Source organism: Colossoma macropomum, unplaced genomic scaffold (genome assembly GCF_904425465.1).
Source record: "Colossoma macropomum unplaced genomic scaffold, Colossoma_macropomum, whole genome shotgun sequence".
Taxonomy (NCBI): domain Eukaryota; kingdom Metazoa; phylum Chordata; class Actinopteri; order Characiformes; family Serrasalmidae; genus Colossoma; species Colossoma macropomum.
In genome coordinates, this window is record NW_023494795.1 from 44,288,924 (window position 1) to 44,312,046 (window position 23,123).

The following is a 23,123-nucleotide window of genomic DNA, read 5'->3' on the forward strand; positions in this document are numbered from 1 at the left end:
ACTGTACATGACAGTTTAACAAAAATCAAAAATTTCATCAGTTCAGCACTCGTACAACACAACATAGGGCCTTTATTTGGTACATGATTTTTTTTTAGTTCAGTATGTTTTAGACCAAAATCTTCTCCAAACTATCATAAAACAGTGTCTCAGTCATCAGGCAGTGAATTCATAACCATTTCATGTAGTAACTTTCTGTGAGGGGGCTTTATTGTGTGGAGAGCTCCTGACTGGAAAGTGCAACTAAATAAGTAAATGTTATTAAAAGAGAACTCAACCTATGTTACAAAATTAAAGTAAATAAAATGTCTATATCTGTGTTGTAGTCATGGCGACCCCTGGTTCCTATCACCACCACTGTAAAGACATCTGAACCATTTCACACCAAACCACTGTGAATCACTCTTTGCATCCAAAACCCAGAATTTCGAAAAATAGGTGGAATTCTCCTTTAACATCTTATATGCTCTGCCCTGACATTTACCTGAGAGCCACTTCAGATCCACCTAAGGTTGTTATTCGTTATATTTGGGCTCCTGTTTACTGACAGCGTTTTTCAAAATTCACATTCAGTCCAAAACCACCAATAGAGACCTTTAAACCGACTGGTACACGGGTAATGTAGTTTTTTACGGAAACAAACGATGTGGGTTCGCATAGAGCGTGCGGGTGCAATAAAACTACAAGTCCCATCCAGCATCGACGACTTCGCGCATGCGCGGATTGTCGCATCCCCTCTAATGTTTTGTTTCCTCGCCATGTTCGCTGGCCGGTCGGTGGAAGTAGCGGCGTCGTTTTTTCGCTCCGAGGAGAATCCGAGTTCATCCGAGTGTTCGGAGCTCCCAAAGTCCGATAATCTGAGTCCAAGGCGTTTATAAAGCTTTTAGCTTTTCGTCGGATGCGGTTTGGAGCTGTGAAGGTGACCCGGGCACCGAAAAATCGACGGTAATTGTTCCCCACCCCAGAGAGAAGACAGCCAGCCAGAGCTCCAGCGGCGGTTTCGGCGACGTTTACCTCGGTTTAATCCACTCCGTGGAAGGATTACCGTTTAATTTCCGAGCCCCGGCTTCGTGTGAAGGACCATGGCGTGTGGAGCCACCCTTAAAAGGACTATGGACTGGGACCCAGTGCTGAACCCGGCTTCCCCCAAGCGGAGGCGCTGCGCCCCGGCGCTGTCTCCGGCGTCCTCCCCGCAGAAGTACCTGCGGATGGAGCCCAGCCCGTTCGGAGAGGTGTCCAGACTCAGCACAGGTTAAACCCACTCTGTTTACCTCGGCCACACAGGCCATATCCTCCTAGCTAGAACCTCACCGCCACAGAGACAGCGCAGCGCAGAGAGCTACTTCCTGAAACATACGCTCTTAAAAAGGGATGGTTCTCCAAGGGTTCTTTAGTAAAGAAAACGGTCCATATATAGATCTATAAACACTCACAGAACCGTTTGCATGATTCAAGGGTCCCTTGTATGGTGAAATGGTTCTTTAGATTGATATATATTTAGATATATGCTCTTAAAGATGGTTCTTCAAGGGTTCCTTAGTATAGGCAGTGGTTCTGGTTAGAACCACAAGCTCTATGTGGAGCCATTTAATGCTTAACTTCTTTGTACAATGAAGTGGTTCTTCAGATTGACTGAGAATGTGCTATATGGTTCTATGTAGAACTTTTTTGAAAAGGGTTCTTTATACCACCCAAAGGGTTCTTCTGTTGTTACAAGCTTGACATCACAACAATCAAAGAACCATTTTGGGTGCTATATAGAACGCTTATCAACAATGTTCTGTATAGAACCATCTACGGCATGTTCTGAAGAACCCTTTCATGATGCAAAGAACCCTTTAATCATGCAGAGTTCTTTAAGTGTTCAAAGTTCTTTTTTCTTTACTGAAGAACCGTCTTTTTTTAGGAGTGAAAAAAAGATGGCACTTCAAGGGTTCTACAGTGAAGGCAATGGTTCTGCTTACCACTAGTTCTATATAGAACCATTTCATGCTTAAATGGTTCTTTGCATGATGAAATCGTTCTTCAGAGTGACTGAGAATGTGCTATACGGTTCTACATACCTTTTTGAACGAGGTTCTATGTAGCATCCAACAATAGCAGAACCTTTTTGGGTGTTATATAGAACCCCTTTCAATCCGACTCCTCTACAGCACATTCATGAGTGTTCACGGTTCTTTGTATGACCACTGTCTTTACTGAAGAACCATCTTTTTAAAAGAATACGCTCTTAAAGACAGTTCTTCAAAGCTTCCTTAGTAAAGGCAATGATTCTGGTTAGAACCATGAGTTCTATATAGAGCCATTTCATGCTTAACTGGGTCTTTGTGGGATGAAATGGTTCTTTAGACTGATGATGAATGTGTTAGATGGTTCTATATGGAACCTTTTTGAAAAGGGTTCTGTATAGCACCCAAAAACGTTCCGCTATGCTTACAAGCTTGATAATGTAACAGTAAAAGAGCCCTTTTGGGTGCTGTATAGAACGCTTATCAAAAAGAACCGTCTGTAGCACATTCTGAAGAACGCTTTCATGATGCAAAGAATCAGGCAAAGGGTTCTTTGGAGAACCATTTTGTTCAAAGAACCCTTGAAGAAAGAGGGGGTGGTCCTGGAGTGCCCTGAAACACCTCAGCCAAGTGGTTAAAGGGCCCATATTAGGGAAACCAAACTGCAAACACAGCCTGATTTGGATTCACTGTTTTTGTGATGTCACAAAAACCGACACATTCACCCTCGTTTACCTATTCAGTCTACTTGGCCTCTTTAGCTCCACCCACTCTCACTGAAGTCATGAGGAGTGTTTCAGCTCAGACTGCTGTTTAAATCAGACACAATGTTACAGAGCAGCCAATCAGAACAGAGTTCATTTACATATCCATATCGTTGCTGTCAGAACAAAACCTCATATCTCCAGAATGGTAACTTTACAGGAGAAGGAAAAGGACTGCTTTACTTTCAGTTTAAGTCAATGGAACCAGACGTCTTTCCAAGTCATTCTGGGTCGTTTCTTTTGGTCCATTCGTCATTAAATTTACACACAATGTAAAGAACAACAGGCATTTTTACATTATGACAAACTGAAAAACGACAAAAATGGAGATACGAGGTTTTTGTCCTGACGGCAGTGATTTGCCTATTGATGAAAAATGTGTAACTTATAATGCAAGTAATTTTATAATTACTTATAATTTAAGTTTTTTAACTTATAATCTACTTATATTTACTTAACTTAATTTTGGACCATTTTCTGTTGGTCAGTTCATCATGAAATTAAATTTAACACCGTGTTAAATGTGACTGGACTTTTCAGGTTATGCAGAAAAGTAAACAAACTCCAGAAATGGAGATGCAGTATTCTTCTACATGACACTGAGGATAATTCAGTCTCACAGTAACAGCCTGTTTAATTATAAGGGGTGAGAGTTTGGAAATGTAAACAGAAATTATGACTGTTTTCAGTACAAAAACCACACAAGTGTCATCAGTGTCATCAGTGCACCTGAGGAAGGAAGTAAAATACAGGACGGGCCCTTTAACTGAAGTGGGTGTGTTAACAGGGGAATCCCACAGGTTTCTCAAAATTCCTGCATCATTAAATGGTGAAGACGTAAACAAAGTCACTCAGAGTGATTTGGTGCGATTCTACAGAGTCAGAACTGTTCACAGTGGCGGTGATGGGAACCAGACGCCTGAAGAATCTAAAGGGAAACTCCACCACTTTTCGAAATTGTGACAAATTTAAATAATTGAGATGTAAACAAAGTCATCTGGTGTGATTTGGTGCAATTCTACAGAGTCAGAACTGTCCACAGTGGCAGTGATAGGAACCAGGGGTCGTATTACAGGATCATCCTAACTCTGAAGTCAGTTTAGTCTCCATGACGACTTCAGTACGGACTGAATTTGGACAGTATTACAGTAACAGTTCTTTCATAATATAACATAACTTCATAATCTCATCATGAACTCCAGATAAGAAAACAGCATCACACAAACATCCTAACTAGACTGAACCTCCTAAATCCTGTCCTAACTTTAGGATGAACCCCAACAGGGTCCTCACTTCTGTTTAAGGTCCGTTTCTATGGTTTTTAGGCAGCTGAGTCAGCAGCATAGTTCACTACCAGCATAATGAGCTCCATTTATTCCTACTGTAAAACGCTGCTTTCACTGTGAGATGATTTTCTTTTCTAACTCTGCGTTTTAAAGATCTCAGACGCTGCAGACTCGATCTCCACCGCCCTCTGATCACCTTCGTGTGTTAATGTTGATGATGAAATATTACAGTGATGGTGGTGAATAATGAGGAGACGGAGCTGAACGTGTCTGTTTATTAGGAGGAGAAACGTTAGCGCGCTCGGCTAAAGCGTTTGGGTAATGGAGACTGAAACTGGGGAGTGGCGACGCTCTGATAAACAGCAGGGGGCGCTCTCACAGTATTTACTACTCACAGTTTATCACTCTTTAGTTTGACCTGTTATACATCAGAAACTGCAGCTGTGACATTTTGACATTATTTTGATGACGTGTTTACGTTTCAGCTGTGTGTTTACGTTTCAGCTGTGTGTTTATGGTTGGTTGCTAGGAAACATGATAGCTGATTGTCGACTCTGATCGAGTATGTTAAGATTTCCTAACTGGAGATAAGATGCTGTAAGATCAGATAAATTCCTAAATTAAGGTCAGATTTGATTCTGTAATATGAATCTGTGAAAAATCTGATCTTGACCATCAGATTTTTTAGCTGAAGTCAGGACTAATAGAGAGGAAGTAGCTGTAATATGGTAAAGGGAAGTTCCACTGCTTTTCCAAATGGTGACGTAATTCAACAAATGAGATGTAAACAAAGTCACTCAGAGCGGTTTGGTGTGTAGAGAAGCTCACCGACTCAGGTGTCTTTATTTCTTTACAGTGGTGGTGATGGGAACCAGGGATCGTGATGTCTGAATTAAATAGCAGTATTATAGATTTGAACCAAATAGATTATAGATTGAACCAAAATAAACGGCCCAAAATTACTTGTAAAAAAACTCTGGTTCCATTGACTTACATTAAAAGGAAAGTATGTTTTTTGCCTCTCCTGTAAAGCTACTTTAAAGTTTAAGCTTTACACGTATAGTTAAAATAAGTATAAATGTGAATCAGAGAGAAACTCCCTCATCCGTGCTAACATCACCTTAATGAACTTTCTCGAGTGGGTTATTGTTTTTAACATTTTATGGACAGGCTAAAATGACACAGTTCTTCAATAAATAATGCAAGTTATTGTTATACCATAATCGCAAATAAATGTGTTTTTCTCCTTGAGGATAAGAAAGTTCGCCCACCCATCACTGTTTATTGCAGTCATTTTATCCATAATAATGAAAATAACACAGTACAGAAGGGCCGAGTGTTTGCAGTGTGTTGGCCGAGCTCTGTCGTCTGTGTTTGTGAACGTGCGCTGAGTCTGTTTATGGTCTTAAGCTTCTCAGGGCTGTTTGTGAGCCGTGTTTGAGCTGTGTGGTTGTTTTTGTCTCCCGCAGAACAAATCCTGTTCAACATAAAGCAGGAGTATAAACGGATGCAGAAGAGGCGACACCTGGAGAGTTTCCAGCCCTCAGACTCCTGCTGTCCGCTCGACTCTCAGCCCAGCACGTCCCTCTCCACACACGCCGCACTGACCGGTAACACCACTGACCATCAAATAGAACATCACCTCTATGCTGTTTGTGGACTGAAGGGGAACTCCACCAGTTTTTTTTTTTTACATCCCCCCCATAATTAAATGTGAGGTGTAATCAGAGAGATTCAGAGTGGTTTGGTGTGAAATGGTTCAGATGTCTCTACAGTGGTGGTGATAGGAACCAGGGGTCGCCATGACTACAACACAGATATAGACATTTTATTTACTATCCAGAACCACCAGTGAACCTACACGAGTCTTCTGAGTTTATATGGAATGTTGATGATGGAAAATAGTGGAAAATCTGAAATAATAAGTTTTCTTTGGGGACTATTTTGCCTCACAGCGCCCTGCATGTATCCCTCCACCATGAATGGAGTTTAAGTTCTCTAAACTATCATAAAACAGTGTCTCAGTCATCAGGCAGTGAATTCATAACCATTTCATGTAGGAACTTTCTGTGAGGGAGCTTTTAGAGGTGGACGTCTGGTTCTTATCACCACCACTGTGAACAGTTCTGACTCGGTAAGTTTAGAACGGAGCGTTTCACACCAAACCACTCTGAACCGCTCTGAACCACTCTGATTACATCTTAACCACCTAATTATAGAGAAATTGAAAAAATAAATTTAGTCCAGGAGTACTCCACAGCTTTGCTTTTTGCTTTGAGAGAGTGCGACAAGTTTTGCTATTAATAAGTACTCAGGGTACATAAACAAAACCATGTATGAAAATGTGGTTCCATTATAGATCTGTAATTATGTTTCTGAATATACGCACGTTCCATATCTGACAGCGTTTGTGTGGTGCAGGTTTATCTGCTGGGTCCTCGTCTCCGTCCCGGAGAGAGCAGCCGCTCTTCACTCTGAAACAGGTGGGAATGATCTGCGAGCGGCTGCTGAAGGAGCGTGAGGAGAAAGTGAGAGAGGAATACGACGAGATACTCACCACTAAACTCGCAGGTACGGCCACCCGTCAGTACACCCACCCATCACTACACACACCCGTCAATACGCTCACCAATCAGTACGCCCCCCCATCAGTACACCCACCCGTCAATACGCTCACCCACCCACCAATACGTCCACCTATCAGTACGCCCCATCGCTACACACACCCGCCAATACACCCACCCGCCACCACGCCCCCGTCAGTACGCCCACCCGTCAGTACACCCACCCGTCAGTATGCCCACCAACCCATCAAAAACCCCACACGTCAGCACGCACACACACACACCCATCAAAACACCCATGTTTATTGTAGTTATTAATCTCAAAACTTATTATTCAGTATCTTATTTCAGTATCTGCTGTTATTCAGTAACTACTATGACTTATTCAGTGTTTCCATATAATTATTCAGTATGTACTCTTAATTACTCAGTATTTACAGGTAATTATTCAGTATCCACTGTTAATTATTGATTGTGATGAATTGTTCTGTATCTGTTATGAATTAATCTGTGTTTGTTCCTCTACAGAGCAGTACGATGCCTTTGTGAAGTTCACTCATGATCAGCTAATGCGGCGGTTTGGAGAGCAGCCGGCCAGCTGTGAGTCCAGCCCCTTAAAACTACACCAAATCCCATTACAGCTCCAGTAAACTCAGCCTAACACTGTTCATCTCCATTAAACTCCACTGACCTGAACTGACCTCCAGTGATTTGACTCACACTAAACACCAGTAAACTTAACTGAGCTCCAATAAACTCAGCTCGTTTCCATTGACCTCCATTAAACTCAGCTAAACCCAGTTGACCCACATTAAATTACACTAATTTCCAAAGGCCTTGACTACATTTTATCGACCTCCATTAAACTTAACTAGTTTCCAGCTGACCTCTGTAAACTCAACCAGACTCCATTAAGCTCACATTAAAGTCAGTTGACCTCCATTAAACCCAGCCAGACTCCACTGACCTTCCAGGCAACTCCAGTAAACTGCAAACTACCAACTACTTCATTAGCGTTCAGGGTCTTTAGGTCCATCCACTCTCCCTCACTCTCACACTCCTGTGTAGTTTAACTGTGAAAGAACTTATTCAGAGTGTAGAGCAGAAGGTATTTGAGTCATTAATGTAAACTAGCTCTCTCTCTCTCTCTCTCTCTCTCTCTCTCGCTCTCTCTCTCTCCCCACAGACGTGTCCTGAGTGGGTCGGTGGTTCCGGTTGCTGTTGCTTTGGCCTGTTGGTCCGTGGGTGTAACTGCGGTTTCCGCGGCGATGCAGTGAGGGGGTTTTGGGCTGTCAGTGAAGCCCCGCCCCCTTCACTCCCACCGGGCACGGAGTGTCTCAGGCCTCTGTCTGTGATTTTAAACCTCTCTCTCTCTCTCTCTCTCTCTCTCTCTGACTCTCTCTCTCTCCCCCCTCTCTATGACTCTCTCTCTCTCCCTCTCCCTCTCCCTCTCTCTCACCCCCTTTCTCTTTCCTTCTCTCTCTCTTTCTCACTATCTTTCTTTGTCTGCATCTCTCTCTCTATTCTTTCTGTATCGCTCTCTTTCTCTGTTCCTCTCTCTGTATTTCTCTCTGTCTCTCTCCAGCAACCACCTGCTGTTTGCAGTGCTTCCTGCCGTCTCACGTCGCCCTTTTTTCAAAGCTGATTTGTGGCCTCTGTTATTTCACTCATTCAGTATCACAGATATTTATTAGGTTTTCCTCTCGATGCCTTTTATAACGTCACGCAAGGTTTCATCTCCAATGGTTTTATTTTTTATTTTTCTTTATTTGAAAACCTGCTCATGTGAAGTGACTGTAGCATGATTGCGCTGTGTGAGTGATTGAGTGTGTGTGTGTGTGTGAGTATGTGTGTGTGTGTGTGTGTGTGTGAGTGTGTGTGAGTGTGTGTGTGTGTGTGTGTGTGTGTGTGTGTGTGTGTGTGTGTGTGTGTGAGTGAGTGTGTGTGAGTGAGTATGTGTGTGTGTGTGAGTGTGTGTATGTGTGTGTGTGTGTGTGAGTATGTGTGTGAGTATGTGTGTGTGTGAGAGAGAGTGGGGGTGTGAGTGTGAGTGTGTGTGTGTGTGGTGGCGGCCGTGTGGTCACTGCAGGACGTGTAGCTCTGAGAACTCTTGGCTTTGTAAAAACGCATCTGGGGTCTCCTCAGGATTCTCATGTACAAATCACTCAGCATAATTAGTTTGAAATCTCTTATCTTTTTTTGATTATTGTTTTTTTCCCCTCCTGCATTATGATTTTACAGCTTGTGTACTTTATTGGACTTTTATGTTGAGAAAATATACAAATAAATTGTTTACATGATCAGTTACAGCTGTCTGTGTATTGTATTTAACACATTTTTATGTATATAACCAATTTGATGACATACAGAACAGCTCTGTGATAAATGACGCTTCTGTTATTACAAAATGTTTTTCACAATGAAAAAACCAACTAAACATCAATTACAAATTGTGTGCATGAACATGTCAGAATCTACCCCATCCTGAACTACTGTCCTGTGAAAATACTTCAGTCGTCGTCGTTCTCAGTGCTGCTGAACGTGTGAAGCAGCAACAGCCTCTGTCACAACAAACCTGCATCACAATAAGGAGCTATTTAAGGATTTAATATATATTCAGTTTTGTAGGCATAAAGAGACAAAAATATTCTCGCTGTCTAAAAATAAAATGTACCAAATTAGTAACTCTACAGGAGCACTTTTAATGGGAATCACTGTAAAGAAGTATTAATCCAAGTGCTTTTAAAGTGTCTGTGCTGCTCGATTCAACGTGAATTACTAATACAATATAAAGAGAAGCTGCCATTGTAGTCGTCATATAGGCAACAATGATTGTCAACAGGAATAATTTTTTATTTTTCATTTTTGTAGCCTTTTTTAGAAAATGCACTTTACAGTGAAAAAAAATGCAATTTTTATTTAAGCACCTATTGATGTTTAATTTTATTTAATGCAGTAGTAAATGGTGCTTTTGTAATTTTGCTTTTTACTTAAGTCTCTTTACACAGCAAAATAATTTTAATCACAATATATTGTTTCTCTAATATCCAAGCTCACATTTTATGTTTAGAAAAACATGCATTATATTTATATGTAAGAATTGTAATGTAGTCAGAGACACGTCATGTACGCTGAAGGTCACTAGTGTTTACAGCATTAGCTTAATGAATAGTTTTTATACGTTATAATATACGTATTTTTGTCCTCATACGTTTTAGGTGAACACGAGCTTTCTAAACTCCAGTGACTTTTATTTTGAAACGCGCTCGGTGCGCTGACCGCGCTGCGCTTCACGGCGGCCTCAGTGCGCCGCACAGAGGCGGAGGGTTCGCTGTGAGTCGGTGCTGAAGTTCGCGGGCTGAGCGGCTTCGTTTGAGCTCATGGCGTGTTTTTTCAGGAGAAGCATCGCAGCGCAGGTAAACCGCCTCACTCACCGCGAACACGCGGACAGTTTAACGCACAGACGGTAAACGGTGCTGAATAACCAGACACGAGCGTCTCTGCGGTTTGGGCCGCGTCCTAAATCAGCGACCTAGTGTAGCTAAGAAGGGGTTCACCTGTTTTTAGGGGGAGTCAGGATGTAGAGCTTGCTCTGGGGCACTAGGAGCATCATTCATAATGTACTGTATAGCTATATGCTACTATAGCTATATGGCCAAAAGTATGTGGACACCTGACCATCACACCTGTATGATCATGTTGGACGTCCCATTCCAAAACCATGGGCGTTAATATGGAGTTGCGGCTACAACAGCCTCCACTCTTCTGGGAAGATTTCCACAAGATGCCCTAACAGAGCGTTTGTGAGGTCAGACACTGATGTTGGACGAGAGGGTCTGCCTCACAATCTCCGTACTAGTTCGCCCCAAAGGTGTTCAGTGGGGTTGAGGTCAGGGCTCTGTGAGGGCCACTGGAGTTCCTCCACACCAAACTGGTCACTCCATGTCTTTATGGAGCTGCTTTGTGCTCAGGGGCTCAGTCCTGCTGGAACAGGAAAGGCTCTTCCCCAAACTGCTGACACAAAGCTGGAAGCAGATAACTGTGTAAAATGTCTTTGTGCTGCAGCATCAACATCACCCTTCACTGGAACTGAGGAGCCCAAACCCTGAAAAACAGCCCAGCCCATCATCTCTCCTCCACCAAACCTTACTGTTGGCTCTGCATTCTGGTAGGTATAGTTCCCCATCCGCCAAACCCAGATTCATCATCAGACTGACAGATAGAGAAGATTCATCACTCCAGAGAACACGGTTCCACTGCTCCAGAGTCCAGTGGCGGCGCTTTACACCCCTCCAGCCGACACTTGGCATTGAGCATAGTGAACTTAGGCTTGTGTGCAGCTGCTCAGCCATGGAGACCCATTTCATGAAGCTCCTGGACAGTTCTTGTGCTGATGTTGCTTCCAGAGGCAGGTTGGAGCTCTGTTGTGATGCTTCAACAGAGGATAGACAGTGTTTTTCAGCACTCAGAGTATTTGTGCTGTACTGCTTTGTGGCTGAGCTGTTGTTGCTTCAATTCACAGTAACGGCTCTTACAGTCTCTGTAGACAAACACTGGCAGTAGAATATCTCAGAGGTTTTAAACATGGCGCTGTCATAGGAAGCCACCTTTGCCAAAATCAGTGTGTGAGAGTTCTGCCCTGCTAGATCCACCCTAGACAACCGTAAGTGCTGTTATTGTGAATTGGAGCAACAACAGCTCAATCAACAGCTTTACCAGCAAATGCTGGAAAACGAGGCTCTTTCCATTAAAGGAATGTTTTCATTTAGAAAGTCAAATTTACACAATTTTTCATTTCCTTTCGATTTTTCAATCAGAAACTATTAGCATTAAATTTTGCTTCTTTAGCGCTGGAGCTATGAGGCTAACGTTGCTAACAAATAAGTGTTCACCCAGATCTTCCATTACTGTTTACTAATAACGATTTAAAGGGAATCGCACTGATTTGCACCAATGAGAAGTAAACAAAACCGTGTAATGTTGGTATTAATACGCTTCCCTCCACCACACTGACAAGTCTGCGCCACCTTAATGAACAGCTGGCTGCGGTTTGAGCCGGCTGACAGAAGATTTGGGTGACTATTGACTGTTAGTGTTTGTTAGCAACATCAGCCTCACAGCTTCACTGATAAAACTGAAGGAGTGAAGTATGTGTGTGAGATCTGTCCTCTCTGGTCGCTGCATGTGAGGAAAATTAGTTGAATGTAGATTTTCCTTTAAAAGGTGACGATCGTGACGATACAGCACTAATAATCAGCCGAGGGTCTCTGGCTTCCTTCCAGGGTGGTCCGGTAAAGCTCTCGTCTCTGTTTCTCTCTCAGCTCTCCAGGATCTGCGGAGCTCCTGAAGATGTGTTCGTTCCTCTGCTGTCTGCCGTCCCCGTCTCGAAGAAACAGTTAAGTGCACAGATCACCTGAAATAAGAGCTATTACGCATCACTTAGCCCCGCCCACTCAACCTGAATCAGCTGGAGGCGGATGATCCGTGTCGTGGAGTACTTTGCTCGACTCGGGTTGACTGCTATGCAGCACTCATAACATGGCTGAAGGACCTGTTTTCCAAGGCCCAGTCCCATTTCTCATTTTTACCCCTGCCCCTTGTTTTCGAGTGTCGCCCCTTGTTACTGAGTTACAGGGTAGTGGTTGAAATCGTCCCTCTGAAATGGGACCCTCAAATAAAAAGAGCATCACTTCATTAACAGCTACCAGCGCTGCTCTGTAGGCGACGCTGCCAGTCTGCAGTGACAGCAGAGGAGGGTAAAGTTCAGCTCCTCACTGCTGGGCTTTAGTTACATTTAGGGCATCATATGATCTTCAAAGAGGGGGGCAATTATTTATTATCACCCACCCCTAATTCTTCAGTGATATGAAGCTGAAGGCAGATATTCACCAGCTTCTTTCAAATTTTCCCGTTCCACCTTAAATGGAGCAGCAGTTCTGATGCCTGAGGAGCCAGAATGGAACTGCTGCGCCATTGAAGGTGGAACGGAATATTTAGCTATGGAGACGTCAGAACTGCTAGAGATTTATATGCTTGTTATGAAGAAAAGGACCATAATACACTGAACAACATTAAGCTATGATAATACAGTGGTTACTGTCATTTTTAACAGAGAAAATTCTCATATTTGTGGGTTTCTCTGGTCTCTTGCTCAGCCATCTATTTCTCATAACTCTCTGTTTGGAGTCTCTGAAAAACCTCAGTTTGGAGGGTCATGTAGCCCCAAAACTTCACCCCCCTCTATTTTAACAACAATCGGGACACCCTACCCCTAGACGAGATCACGCAACGTGGGGGGGTAGGGCTGAGTGGTGGGGCGAGGGGTGAAATGGGACTGGTCCGATCTCTCTGTTTCTTTTTTAATTGTCGCTAAAGCGTTTGGGAAATGGAGACTGAAACTGGGGAGCGGCGACACTCTGATAAACAGCAGGGGGCGCTCTCACAGTATTCTCTACTTACAGTTTATCACACTTTAGTTCTGTTTGACCTGTTTTACATCAGTAACAGCAGCTTAACTCACATTTTAACGTTATTCTGATGACGTGTTTACGTTTCAGCTGTGTGTTTATGGTTGGTTGCTAGGAAACAGACATGACAGCTGATTATCGACTCAGATTTGATTCTGTAATATGAATCTGCGTAAAATCTGATCTTGAGCTGTCAGATCGTAAGGACTAAAAGAGAGGACGGTTCTGTAATACGGCTCCAGCAGTAGAGCTGGACGATTTTTGGAAAATATCTGATTGGGATTTTTCTGATTGATACTCTGACTGTGATTTAAATTAAGATTATTTTCTATAAATTTCTGTTTTTAACAAGAAGACCAGAATATCCACTTTTTCTGTTTGAGGCTCGACCCCTGAGTGTGGTGAGCCAGACCGCCAGTAAGTTGTGGTTGTGATGTCACAACACATGGAGGTTTGGCTGCCTCTGATTGGTCTGACTCTACAGTGTACAGCTCTGTGTTATTAGGTTAAATTTCCCCTCTTAAAACTTCAGACAGTGTTTTTGATAATGTAGCTATGATTTTTAATAATTGCAGCTCCTGTGGTTTGAAATTTGCGCTCTGTTAAATTGCGATTTCTATATATAAGCGATAAATCGTTCAGCTCTATCGTGAAGGCGGGCAGATGGACAGCCGCCCACTGCTATCTAGAATACGATGCAGGTTCTAGCGTGTCTGTCTCTGGCTGAGCGTCTCTCGGTGTGCTGTGTATCTGTGACCCTTTCAGGTTGACCCCTGACCTCCGTTTGGCGGTAAACTCTCTGGTGAAGAATGGAGCGCTGTCGCCAGACGCTGACCTGCAGACTCAGACGGAGCGACTGACCAAACAGGTGACCATCACTTCAGTTTCCTTTTGCAGGCTGTGAGGATGAAGAACTTTAATAAAGAGGTTATCTTAATAATAATAATAATAACAATAATAATGATAATGTAGTTATTTTAAGAGCATATAATTGTAATAATAATAATAGTTATTATGTTTCTGTACTTGTTCAGTAAAAATAATACATATTTTCCCTTTATTATCAGCAGCAGTGGTAGTAGTTTTAGAGTATTTTATACTCTTAGATTATTTATTAGTATGAATTTAGGTGTTTATTAATATAACTTTTATTATTGTTAGAATTATTATGTATTAATAGCAGTACTACTACTACTTTAATTATAATAATAATAACATCAATAACAACAACAAAACAGTAATAACTATAGTGATTATATCATTATTGGTATTAGCAGAAATGGGACTAATTTATAATTGGTAGGAGTTGTTGCAGTAATGATAACAATAATAATAATAAAATATAAATATATATATATATATATATGTGTGTGTATATATACACAGTATTATATATATATATATATATGGTAGTGATAATGTGTTTCTGTGTGTTTCTGTGTGTGTGTGTGTGTGTGTGTGTGTGTGTGTGGGGTGCTGTAGCTGAGGGTGGACGGTGTTGTTGAGGAGGTCATCTCCAGCCGTGGGGTCATAAACTTCAGGATAAACAAGCGGCTCCTGGCGGAGGTGAGGAGAACGTCCTCCACTCTCAGACAGGAGGTCTGGATTCACGCTGTCAGGGTTCTCAGTGCTGCAGAGACGGAACTTCAGCTCTTACCTTCTACAGCTCTGATTAACAGACGTCAGGCGTCCACAACCCACACACTTAAAGATGGTTCTTCAAGGGTTCTTTAGTTAAGGCAGTGGTTCTGTTTGGAACTATGAGTTCTACATAGAACCAATCTGAAATGGATCTTCAGGCTGTTAGAGAATGTGTTGTTTTTGAAAAGGGTTCTACATAGCACAAAAAGCGTTCTTCTATTGTTTACAAGCTTGACTTTGTAACAATAGCAGAACCCTTTTTGGTGCTGTATGTGTGTATATATATATATATATATATATATAGACACTTTTAAAAAGGTTCTATATGTAACCATATACATTGCATTCTCCATCACTCTGAAGAACAGTTTCACCAGAGAACCCTTTAAGCATGAAATGGTTCCATATACAACTCATGGTTCTAAACCAAACCATTGCCTGAAGAACCCTTAAAGAACCACCAGTTTTGGTGTATGCTGTGTGCAAACATGAACGAAGTATACAGGTTGAATTTTGTTTAAGTATATATTTAGTCATTACTGTTACGCCGGTATGTAAATAAATCCAGATAACGTGATGGACACACAGGTCAGAACTCGCTGGTTCCCTCACCTCTCATGTACTGAGCTGCAGTCTGAGGTCAGTCAGTCCAGTTACTGTTAAAGGAGCCACATCAGACTGTAAGGAGTTCATGAGTTAACAGGGAAAAGAGCAGAAAGAAAAGCCATGAATGGAGTTTAAGTTCTCTAAACTATCATAAAACAGTGTCTCAGTCATCAGGCAGTGAATTCATAACCATTTCATGTAGGAACTTTCTGTGAGGGAGCTTTTAGAGGGGGACGTCTGGTTCCTATCACCACCACTGTGAACGATTCTGACTCGGTAAGTTTATCTAGAACAGAGCGTTTCACACCAAACCACTCTGAACCGCTCTGAACCGCTCTGATTACACCTTAACCACTTAATTATGCAGAATTTTGAAATAATACATGGTCTCTTAGGACAGCAGATCATATTAAAGTTCTAAGTTGATGATCTTGCAGTGGCCAGGAAAGAAAAGCCAGTCTCTTGGGGTTAGCCATTAGCCATGAGCCTAGCATGGAGCCTGGCAGGGGTTCTGACGAGTCATGCTACTCTGTCGAAATGCCGTACCGTAGCGTGTATTTATAGGCAGCTCCGCTTATAAAACCTCCAGGTAGGATATGATTGAGCTTAAATCACCGTCTAAAAATCCTGCCAGCATTAAACATGCAAAGCTGAAGTCGGTTTCTTATCCGCCAGCTTATCCTGTTCCACCTTAAATGGTGCAGCAGTTATTAGTATAAGTGCCAGAATGTAACTGCTGCACCATTTAAGGTGGAACGGGACAGTTCAGACAAGAAACAGATGAATGTCCTTATCAGAAAATGTTCCCAGCATTAAAACAATAATTAGGAAATTTTGAGTGCACTTCAGTTGTTAAATGTGGTTCTTATTAAAAAGGAAGAGACATCCAGAATAATACGGCACTGTTAATCTACAAAACAGGTTATTTAAACATCTAAAATGGTTTTAGTTAACAAAAATATACATAAACACACTATATACTGTGATTTGTACCGAAACCGTCTGTAATCTCAGTGAAGGTATGTAAAAAATGTAATATGTAAGTAGGCAGTGTGATCCAATGTAAGAAAATGCCTTTTCCGCTGAGTGTGCTGTTGGCCCCGCCCTGGTGGGATGATTGACAGGTTGGGAAGATCTTGAAAATGAAAATGCGATCTGGTCGAATGCATTTTTTAAAAGCATTTTGCCGCAGAATTAGTGCATTATTAGTTACGTTATTAGTGCATTATTGATTAAAGGCATTATTAGAGAGTGCAGATGCATGTAAGTTAAATTACAGTTTAATTATCCTTTTGGCACCATTACTGTATAATTACATAAGGCAGAATATGCAGTTCTGGAAATACGTTTAACTTTAAATACAGCTACTCATAAAGTATCTAAACCTCCGTGTGAGTGAAATCTCAGCACTAGGGCACCAGACGGCGAATGTAAATGGAATTATTGAATTTGAATGTTCATTTTGAGCCCAAACTTTCATGCATGAGTGGGAAATTTAAATGTAAACATACAAATACATTTCCATTTTGCATATTACTTTTTCATTTTAGTGTTAATCCTGATATGCTTCCATCTGCCACTCACTACTGCCATCTAGTGGTTCAGTCTGAGCACTGTCTTTCCTGCAGAAAGTGCTGGAGCAGCTTCACGCCGAGCCGCAGAGTTTCGGAGTGCAGAGCGAGCTCCTCCGAAGGCTTCAGAGAGGGAGGACGCTGGTGGAGTTCAGGTGACTCTCACAAACTAAAAATCTCTGGAAGGCTGAGCCGTGTCCGCCGACGCAGTCTGAGGCAGCAGTGTGAAGACTTAGGCGTGCGGTTAGCGCCGAGCTGGTTGGTGGGGTGTAAATGTAGTTATTTTAAGTGTAGAACAGGAGACGAAACCGACAGACCTCCTGTGTTAATTATGACCGTGATGGAGCAGAACATAATTCAGCCCAGACAAACAAACAAACAAACAAACAAACAAAACAAAGCACATTCTCCAGAATCTCTCAGCTGACTGTCTGAAACACTCTCTCACCCACAGCTCGCCAAACATCGCCAAGAAGTTCCATGCCGGACACCTACGATCCACCATCATCGGTGAGCCCACATAAAGTAGTCAAACAAAGGGGAATTCCACCAACTTTTCAAAGTTTTGTGGGTTGGTGGTGACAGGAACCAGAGGTCACCAAGTTTACAACGCATGTAGCCATTTTATTTACTATCCAGAACCACCAGTGAACCTACACGAGTCTTCTGAGTTTATATGGAATGTTGATGATGGAAAATAGTGGAAAATCTGAAATAATAAGTTTTCTTTGGGGACTATTTTGCCTCACAGCGCCCTGCATGTATCCCTCCACCATGAATGGAGTTTAAGTTCTCTAAACTATCATAAAACAGTGTCTCAGTCATCAGGCAGTGAATTCATAACCATTTCATGTAGGAACTTTCTGTGAGGGAGCTTTTAGAGGTGGACGTCTGGTTCCTATCACCACCACTGTGAACAGTTGTGACTCAGTAAGTTTATCTAGAACAGAGCGTTTCACACCAAACCACTCTGAACCACTCTGAACCGCTCTGAATGACTCTGTTTACATCTTATCCATTTAATTATGCAGGAATTGTGGTGTAATTCGTGGTCTATTAGGAGAACGGATCATATTAAAGTTTTCAGTAGATGTTCTTGCAGTGGCCACTAGATGTCGCACTTTGCACAGTAAACAAATATGGAGTCGTTCACTCAGATCTGTAGTCAGATCTCATTCATTGATGATTTTATTCTATCTGCATCATGTTTGGATTTTGATTTTGCTTCATCATGCAGGAAATTTCATTGCCAACCTGAAGGAGGTTCTGGGTAACGAGGTGATCCGGGTGAATTATCTGGGAGACTGGGGGATGCAGTTCGGTGAGTGAAGCTCTCTGTCTGTTTGAAGATTAAGGTTCTAATCAAATTAATATCCTTTTTGAAGTTCTAGTAAGTTCTAAATGTTCTTATGAATGTTATTCTGAGTGGTGTGTGTTTGTATCGCTGTGTGTGTGTGTGTTAGGGCTGTTGGGGGCGGGGTTTCAGCGTCTGGGCTCACAGGAGAAACTCAGAGAGAATGCACTGCAGCACCTGTTCGAGGTGAGTGAAAGGGTTACACACACTCTAATACACCAGTGAGAGTAACAGACAAATATTGGCACCCTAGATAAAGATGAAAAGCGGTCTTTGTCTTTAACTCTATGGAACCGAGCGTCACAGTGAAACGTATCAGCGTTCTGACAGCTGCTGTGTTTCCTATCAGTGTATAAAAGAAGCACGAGGCTCCTTTACATTCGGGGCGCATTTCAGATCAGTAAGAGCTTATTGATTAGTTCAGTCAGAGTTATGATTGTGAGAAAATCACTAAAGTTCAGGCTTTTCTCTCTCAGAGCGACGCAGAGAAACTCGTAGCTGCGTTTGTTCACTGTAATGATCTTCTTACTGGAGAAAACAGTCCATCCTCTAGAACCCGTACAGAACGCAGCAGCACGGATCCTCACAGCACCAACACAGAGCACTCATATCACCCTGTTACACCCTGCACTGACCGCCTGGATCTGTTAGAGAGAGTTTAAAGCTCTGCTGCTGGTTTTTAAAGCTCTAAATGACCTTAAAGCTCCTGAACGTCTGTTGATGATCTCAGATCTGCAGATTCTGACCTTCTGAACTCCTTCAGTAAAACACAGAAAACGTGGAGAGACTCTTTCAGTTATTCTGCTTCTAAACTGTGGAGCTCAGTTCAGCTTTTATTAGACAGTCGAGCTCAGAGCTCACTTTTAATAAACATCTGAAAACTCAGCTCTTTAACTCGGAGCTTCATTAAACTCTACGACTCTTTAACTCAGAGCTTCATTAAACTCTACGGCTCTTTAACTCAGAGCTTCAGTAAAACTCTACGACTCTTTAACTCAGAGCTTCATTAAACTCTACGACTCTTTAACTCAGAGCTTCATTAAACTCTACGACTCTTTAACTCAGAGCTTCAGTAAAACTCTACGGCTCTTTAACTCAGAGCTTCAGTAAAACTCTACGGCTCTTTAACTCAGAGCTTCATTAAACTCTACGACTCTTTAACTCAGAGCTTCATTAAACTCTACGACTCTTTAACTCAGAGCTTCAGTAAAACTCTACGGCTCTTTAACTCAGAGCTTCAGTAAAACTCTACGACTCTTTAACTCAGAGCTTCAGTAAAACTCTACGACTCTTTAACTCAGAGCTTCATTAAACTCTACGACTCTTTAACTCAGAGCTTCATTAAACTCTACGACTCTTTAACTCAGAGCTTCAGTAAAACTCTACGACTCTTTAACTCAGAGCTTCATTAAACTCTACGACTCTTTAACTCGAAGCTTCATTAAACTCTACGGCTCTTTAACTCAGAGCTTCATTGAACTCTACGACTCTTTAACTCAGAGCTTCATTAAACTCTACGACTCTTTAACTCAGAGCTTCAGTAAAACTCTACGACTCTTTAACTCAGAGCTTCATTAAACTCTACGACTCTTTAACTCGGAGCTTCGTTAAACTCTACGACTCTTTAACTCAGAGCTTCAGTAAAACTCTACGACTCTTTAACTCAGAGCTTCAGTAAAACTCTACGACTCTTTAACTCAGAGCTTCAGTAAAACTCTACGACTCTTTAACTCAGAGCTTCAGTAAAACTCTACGACTCTTTAACTCAGAGCTTCATTAAACTCTACGACTCTTTAACTCAGAGCTTCATTAAAACTCTACGACTCTTTAACTCAGAGCTTCAGTAAAACTCCACGACTCTTTAACTCAGAGCTTCATTAAACTCTACGACTCTTTAACTCAGAGCTTCATTAAAACTCTACGACTCTTTAACTCAGAGCTTCAGTAAAACTCTACGACTCTTTAACTCAGAGCTTCATTAAACTCTACGACTCTTTAACTCAGAGCTTCAGTAAAACTCTACGACTCTTTAACTCGAAGCTTCAGTAAAACTCTACAACTCTTTAACTCGAAGCTTCATTAAACTCTACGACTCTTTAACTCAGAGCTTCATTAAAACTCTACGACTCTTTAACTCAGAGCTTCATTAAACTCTACGACTCTTTAACTCAGAGCTTCAGTAAAACTCTACGACTCTTTAACTCAGAGCTTCAGTAAAACTCTACGACTCTTTAACTCAGAGCTTCATTAAACTCTACGACTCTTTAACTCAGAGCTTCATTAAACTCTACGACTCTTTAACTCGGAGCTTCATTAAAACTCTACGACTCTTTAACTCAGAGCTTCATTAAACTCTACGACTCTTTAACTCAGAGCTTCATTAAAACTCTATGACTCTTTAACTCAGAGCTTCAGTAAAACTCTACGACTCTTTAACTCAGAGCTTCATTAAAACTCTACGACTCTTTAACTCAGAGCTTCAGTAAAACTCTACGACTCTTTAACTCAGAGCTTCATTAAACTCTACGACTCTTTAACTCAGAGCTTCATTAAACTCTACGACTCTTTAACTCAGAGCTTCAGTAAAACTCTACGACTCTTTAACTCAGAGCTTCATTAAAACTCTACGACTCTTTAACTCAGAGCTTCATTAAAACTCTACGACTCTTTAACTCAGAGCTTCAGTAAAACTCAACGACTCTTTAACTCAGAGCTTCATTAAACTCTACGACTCTTTAACTCAGAGCTTCATTAAACTCTACGACTCTTTTACTCAGAGCTTCATTAAAACTCTACGACTCTTTAACTCAGAGCTTCATTAAACTCTACGACTCTTTTACTCAGAGCTTCAGTAAAACTCTACGACTCTTTAACTCAGAGCTTCATTAAACTCTACGACTCTTTAACTCGGAGCTTCAGTAAAACTCTACGACTCTTTAACTCAGAGCTTCAGTAAAACTCTACGACTCTTTAACTCGGAGCTTCATTAAACTCTACGACTCTTTTACTCAGAGCTTCATTAAAACTCTACGACTCTTTAACTCAGAGCTTCATTAAACTCTACGACTCTTTTACTCAGAGCTTCATTAAAACTCTACGACTCTTTAACTCAGAGCTTCAGTAAAACTCTACGACTCTTTAACTCGAAGCTTCATTAAACTCTACGACTCTTTAACTCAGAGCTTCAGTAAAACTCTACGACTCTTTAACTCGAAGCTTCATTAAACTCTACGACTCTTTAACTCGAAGCTTCAGTAAAACTCTACGACTCTTTAACTCGAAGCTTCATTAAACTCTACGACTCTTTAACTCAGAGCTTCAGTAAAACTCTACGACTCTTTGGAGTTTATCTGTTTAATCTGATCTTATATGATTTTAAATTAATACTCTGTCTTCTATTACTGTTGAGGTTTATCACCTGTCTGTAACACTGTGAGCTGCCACTGCTATGAAAAGTGGTGAATAAATGTTTTATTATTTTTATTTTTACTCTTATTATTATATTGTGAAAATGTCTTATAGTTTTCATCTTGTAAAAAGTGGTAACATTTTTGCTTTATCACTGCCTCTATATGCAACTTATGATCATATTTATTGTGTTCTTAGGTGTAGTTTTGTGACACAAACTGAATAAAAGTGTCCAGATTTTCAGCTTTGTTTGATCACATTCTTTACATATCAAATAAAGCAACAACAGCTCTGAGAAAATAACAAAGATTAATAGATTAAATGGCATGTATTAATGTATTCTGTGCAATTTGCATGCAGTGCCAGTTTCTACCAGAGGGGGCTCCAAATCCCTGAACTGACACAGTGCAGTTTTAAAATGTTTGTTTTGGAAATAAAACAATACTAATGCGTAAAAATACATCAGAATATCTGTAAGATTACTAAAATTCATACTTTATCAGGTTGTTTTACAGCATTTTAAATCGTTTTATGGCTACAGAACAATAAAGAGGTCCAGGTCAAAGTGAAGTATTCACGTGTTTTACAGGTGTATGTCCAGGTGAACCGGGAGGCGGAGCATGATGAGAGCGTCCGATTGGCTGCGGCTGAGTTTTTCAGACGGCTGGAGCAGCATGACGAGCAGGCTTTGTCGCTATGGAAACAGTTCCGGGAGATTACAGTGGAGGAGTACAAGAAGATCTACGAGGTAAAGAAGATCAGATCAACTGGGATTAATTACGCAAACTGTAATTAACAAAGTAAAGAAAGAAATAGTCCACATTAATAAATGAAATCAGATACTGTGCAAAAGTCAGAGACCCTTTGTTTATTTAATTTCCAGTCAAAATAGCTTTAAGCACAAGTTCTATTATTCGTGAGATATTTGTGAGGAGATTAGATATAAGATAAACCTCAGGCATAATGAAGGAGAAAGTGAAAGTGAAAGTAAGTAAAGTTTCCAAAACTGGAGTTCAAAAACTGATGAAAACCTACAGATAAAACAGGGCTCCTAACAACCACCTGGAAGAGCTGGTCGACCCCAAAACTGCTCCCATCAGATAAACAGCACTTAAAGCTTTCATCTTTGAGAGAGAGGAGAAAATCAAGCTGCTTCAGATCTGAAAACATCCACAGGTGTTTCTGTCCATCCTTCCACTGTGAGAAGACGACTCAGCGCTGTGGGTCTGAAAGGATGTGTAGCTGATCAAGAAGAACCTCACTGAGAAAAGGAGACGGACACATCAAACAAAGAAGCTGAACGATGGACTGACCACCCCAGAGTCCAGACCTCAACACCACTGAATGTGTTTGATTACTTCAGAAAATCATCAACCAGCTTCTAAGACTGAACTTTGGAGGTGTGTCTGCAGATTCTTTGAGGAACTGAAAGTGAGGCTCCTGAACAGAATGA

The 23,123-nt window shown here is 41.4% G+C and overlaps 2 protein-coding genes across 2 annotated transcripts in view; both read left to right on the forward strand.

Moving 5' to 3' along the window:
- Positions 1-732: 732 nt before the first annotated feature.
- Positions 733-8,930, forward strand: akirin2 (akirin 2). Its single transcript, XM_036582517.1, has 5 exons — positions 733-1,251; positions 5,529-5,669; positions 6,481-6,630; positions 7,152-7,223; positions 7,810-8,930. Exons 1-5 carry the CDS (start codon positions 1,083-1,085, stop codon positions 7,818-7,820), a joined length of 543 nt encoding a protein of 180 aa, XP_036438410.1. The 5' UTR covers positions 733-1,082; the 3' UTR covers positions 7,821-8,930.
- A 986-nt stretch (positions 8,931-9,916) lies between these two features.
- The window catches only part of rars2 (arginyl-tRNA synthetase 2, mitochondrial), a 37,266-nt gene continuing 24,059 nt past the window's right edge, over positions 9,917-23,123 (forward strand). Inside the window, exons 1-9 of the mRNA XM_036582518.1 lie at positions 9,917-10,039; positions 11,945-12,018; positions 13,856-13,958; positions 14,573-14,656; positions 16,966-17,063; positions 17,363-17,418; positions 18,146-18,229; positions 18,372-18,448; positions 22,260-22,418. Coding sequence (XP_036438411.1) covers positions 10,004-10,039; positions 11,945-12,018; positions 13,856-13,958; positions 14,573-14,656; positions 16,966-17,063; positions 17,363-17,418; positions 18,146-18,229; positions 18,372-18,448; positions 22,260-22,418 — 771 coding nt within the window. The 5' untranslated portion in view covers positions 9,917-10,003. The remainder of the gene's footprint in view (positions 10,040-11,944; positions 12,019-13,855; positions 13,959-14,572; positions 14,657-16,965; positions 17,064-17,362; positions 17,419-18,145; positions 18,230-18,371; positions 18,449-22,259; positions 22,419-23,123) is intronic.

Coding starts and splice junctions, on each gene's coding strand:
- akirin2 (XM_036582517.1), top strand. CDS start 1,083: ATGGCGTGTGGAGCCACCCTTAAAAGGACTATGGACTGGGACCCAGTG. Junction 1,252..5,528: donor GGTGTCCAGACTCAGCACAG/GTTAAACCCACT, acceptor TGTCTCCCGCAG/AACAAATCCTGTTCAACATA. Junction 5,670..6,480: donor CACACACGCCGCACTGACCG/GTAACACCACTG, acceptor TGTGTGGTGCAG/GTTTATCTGCTGGGTCCTCG.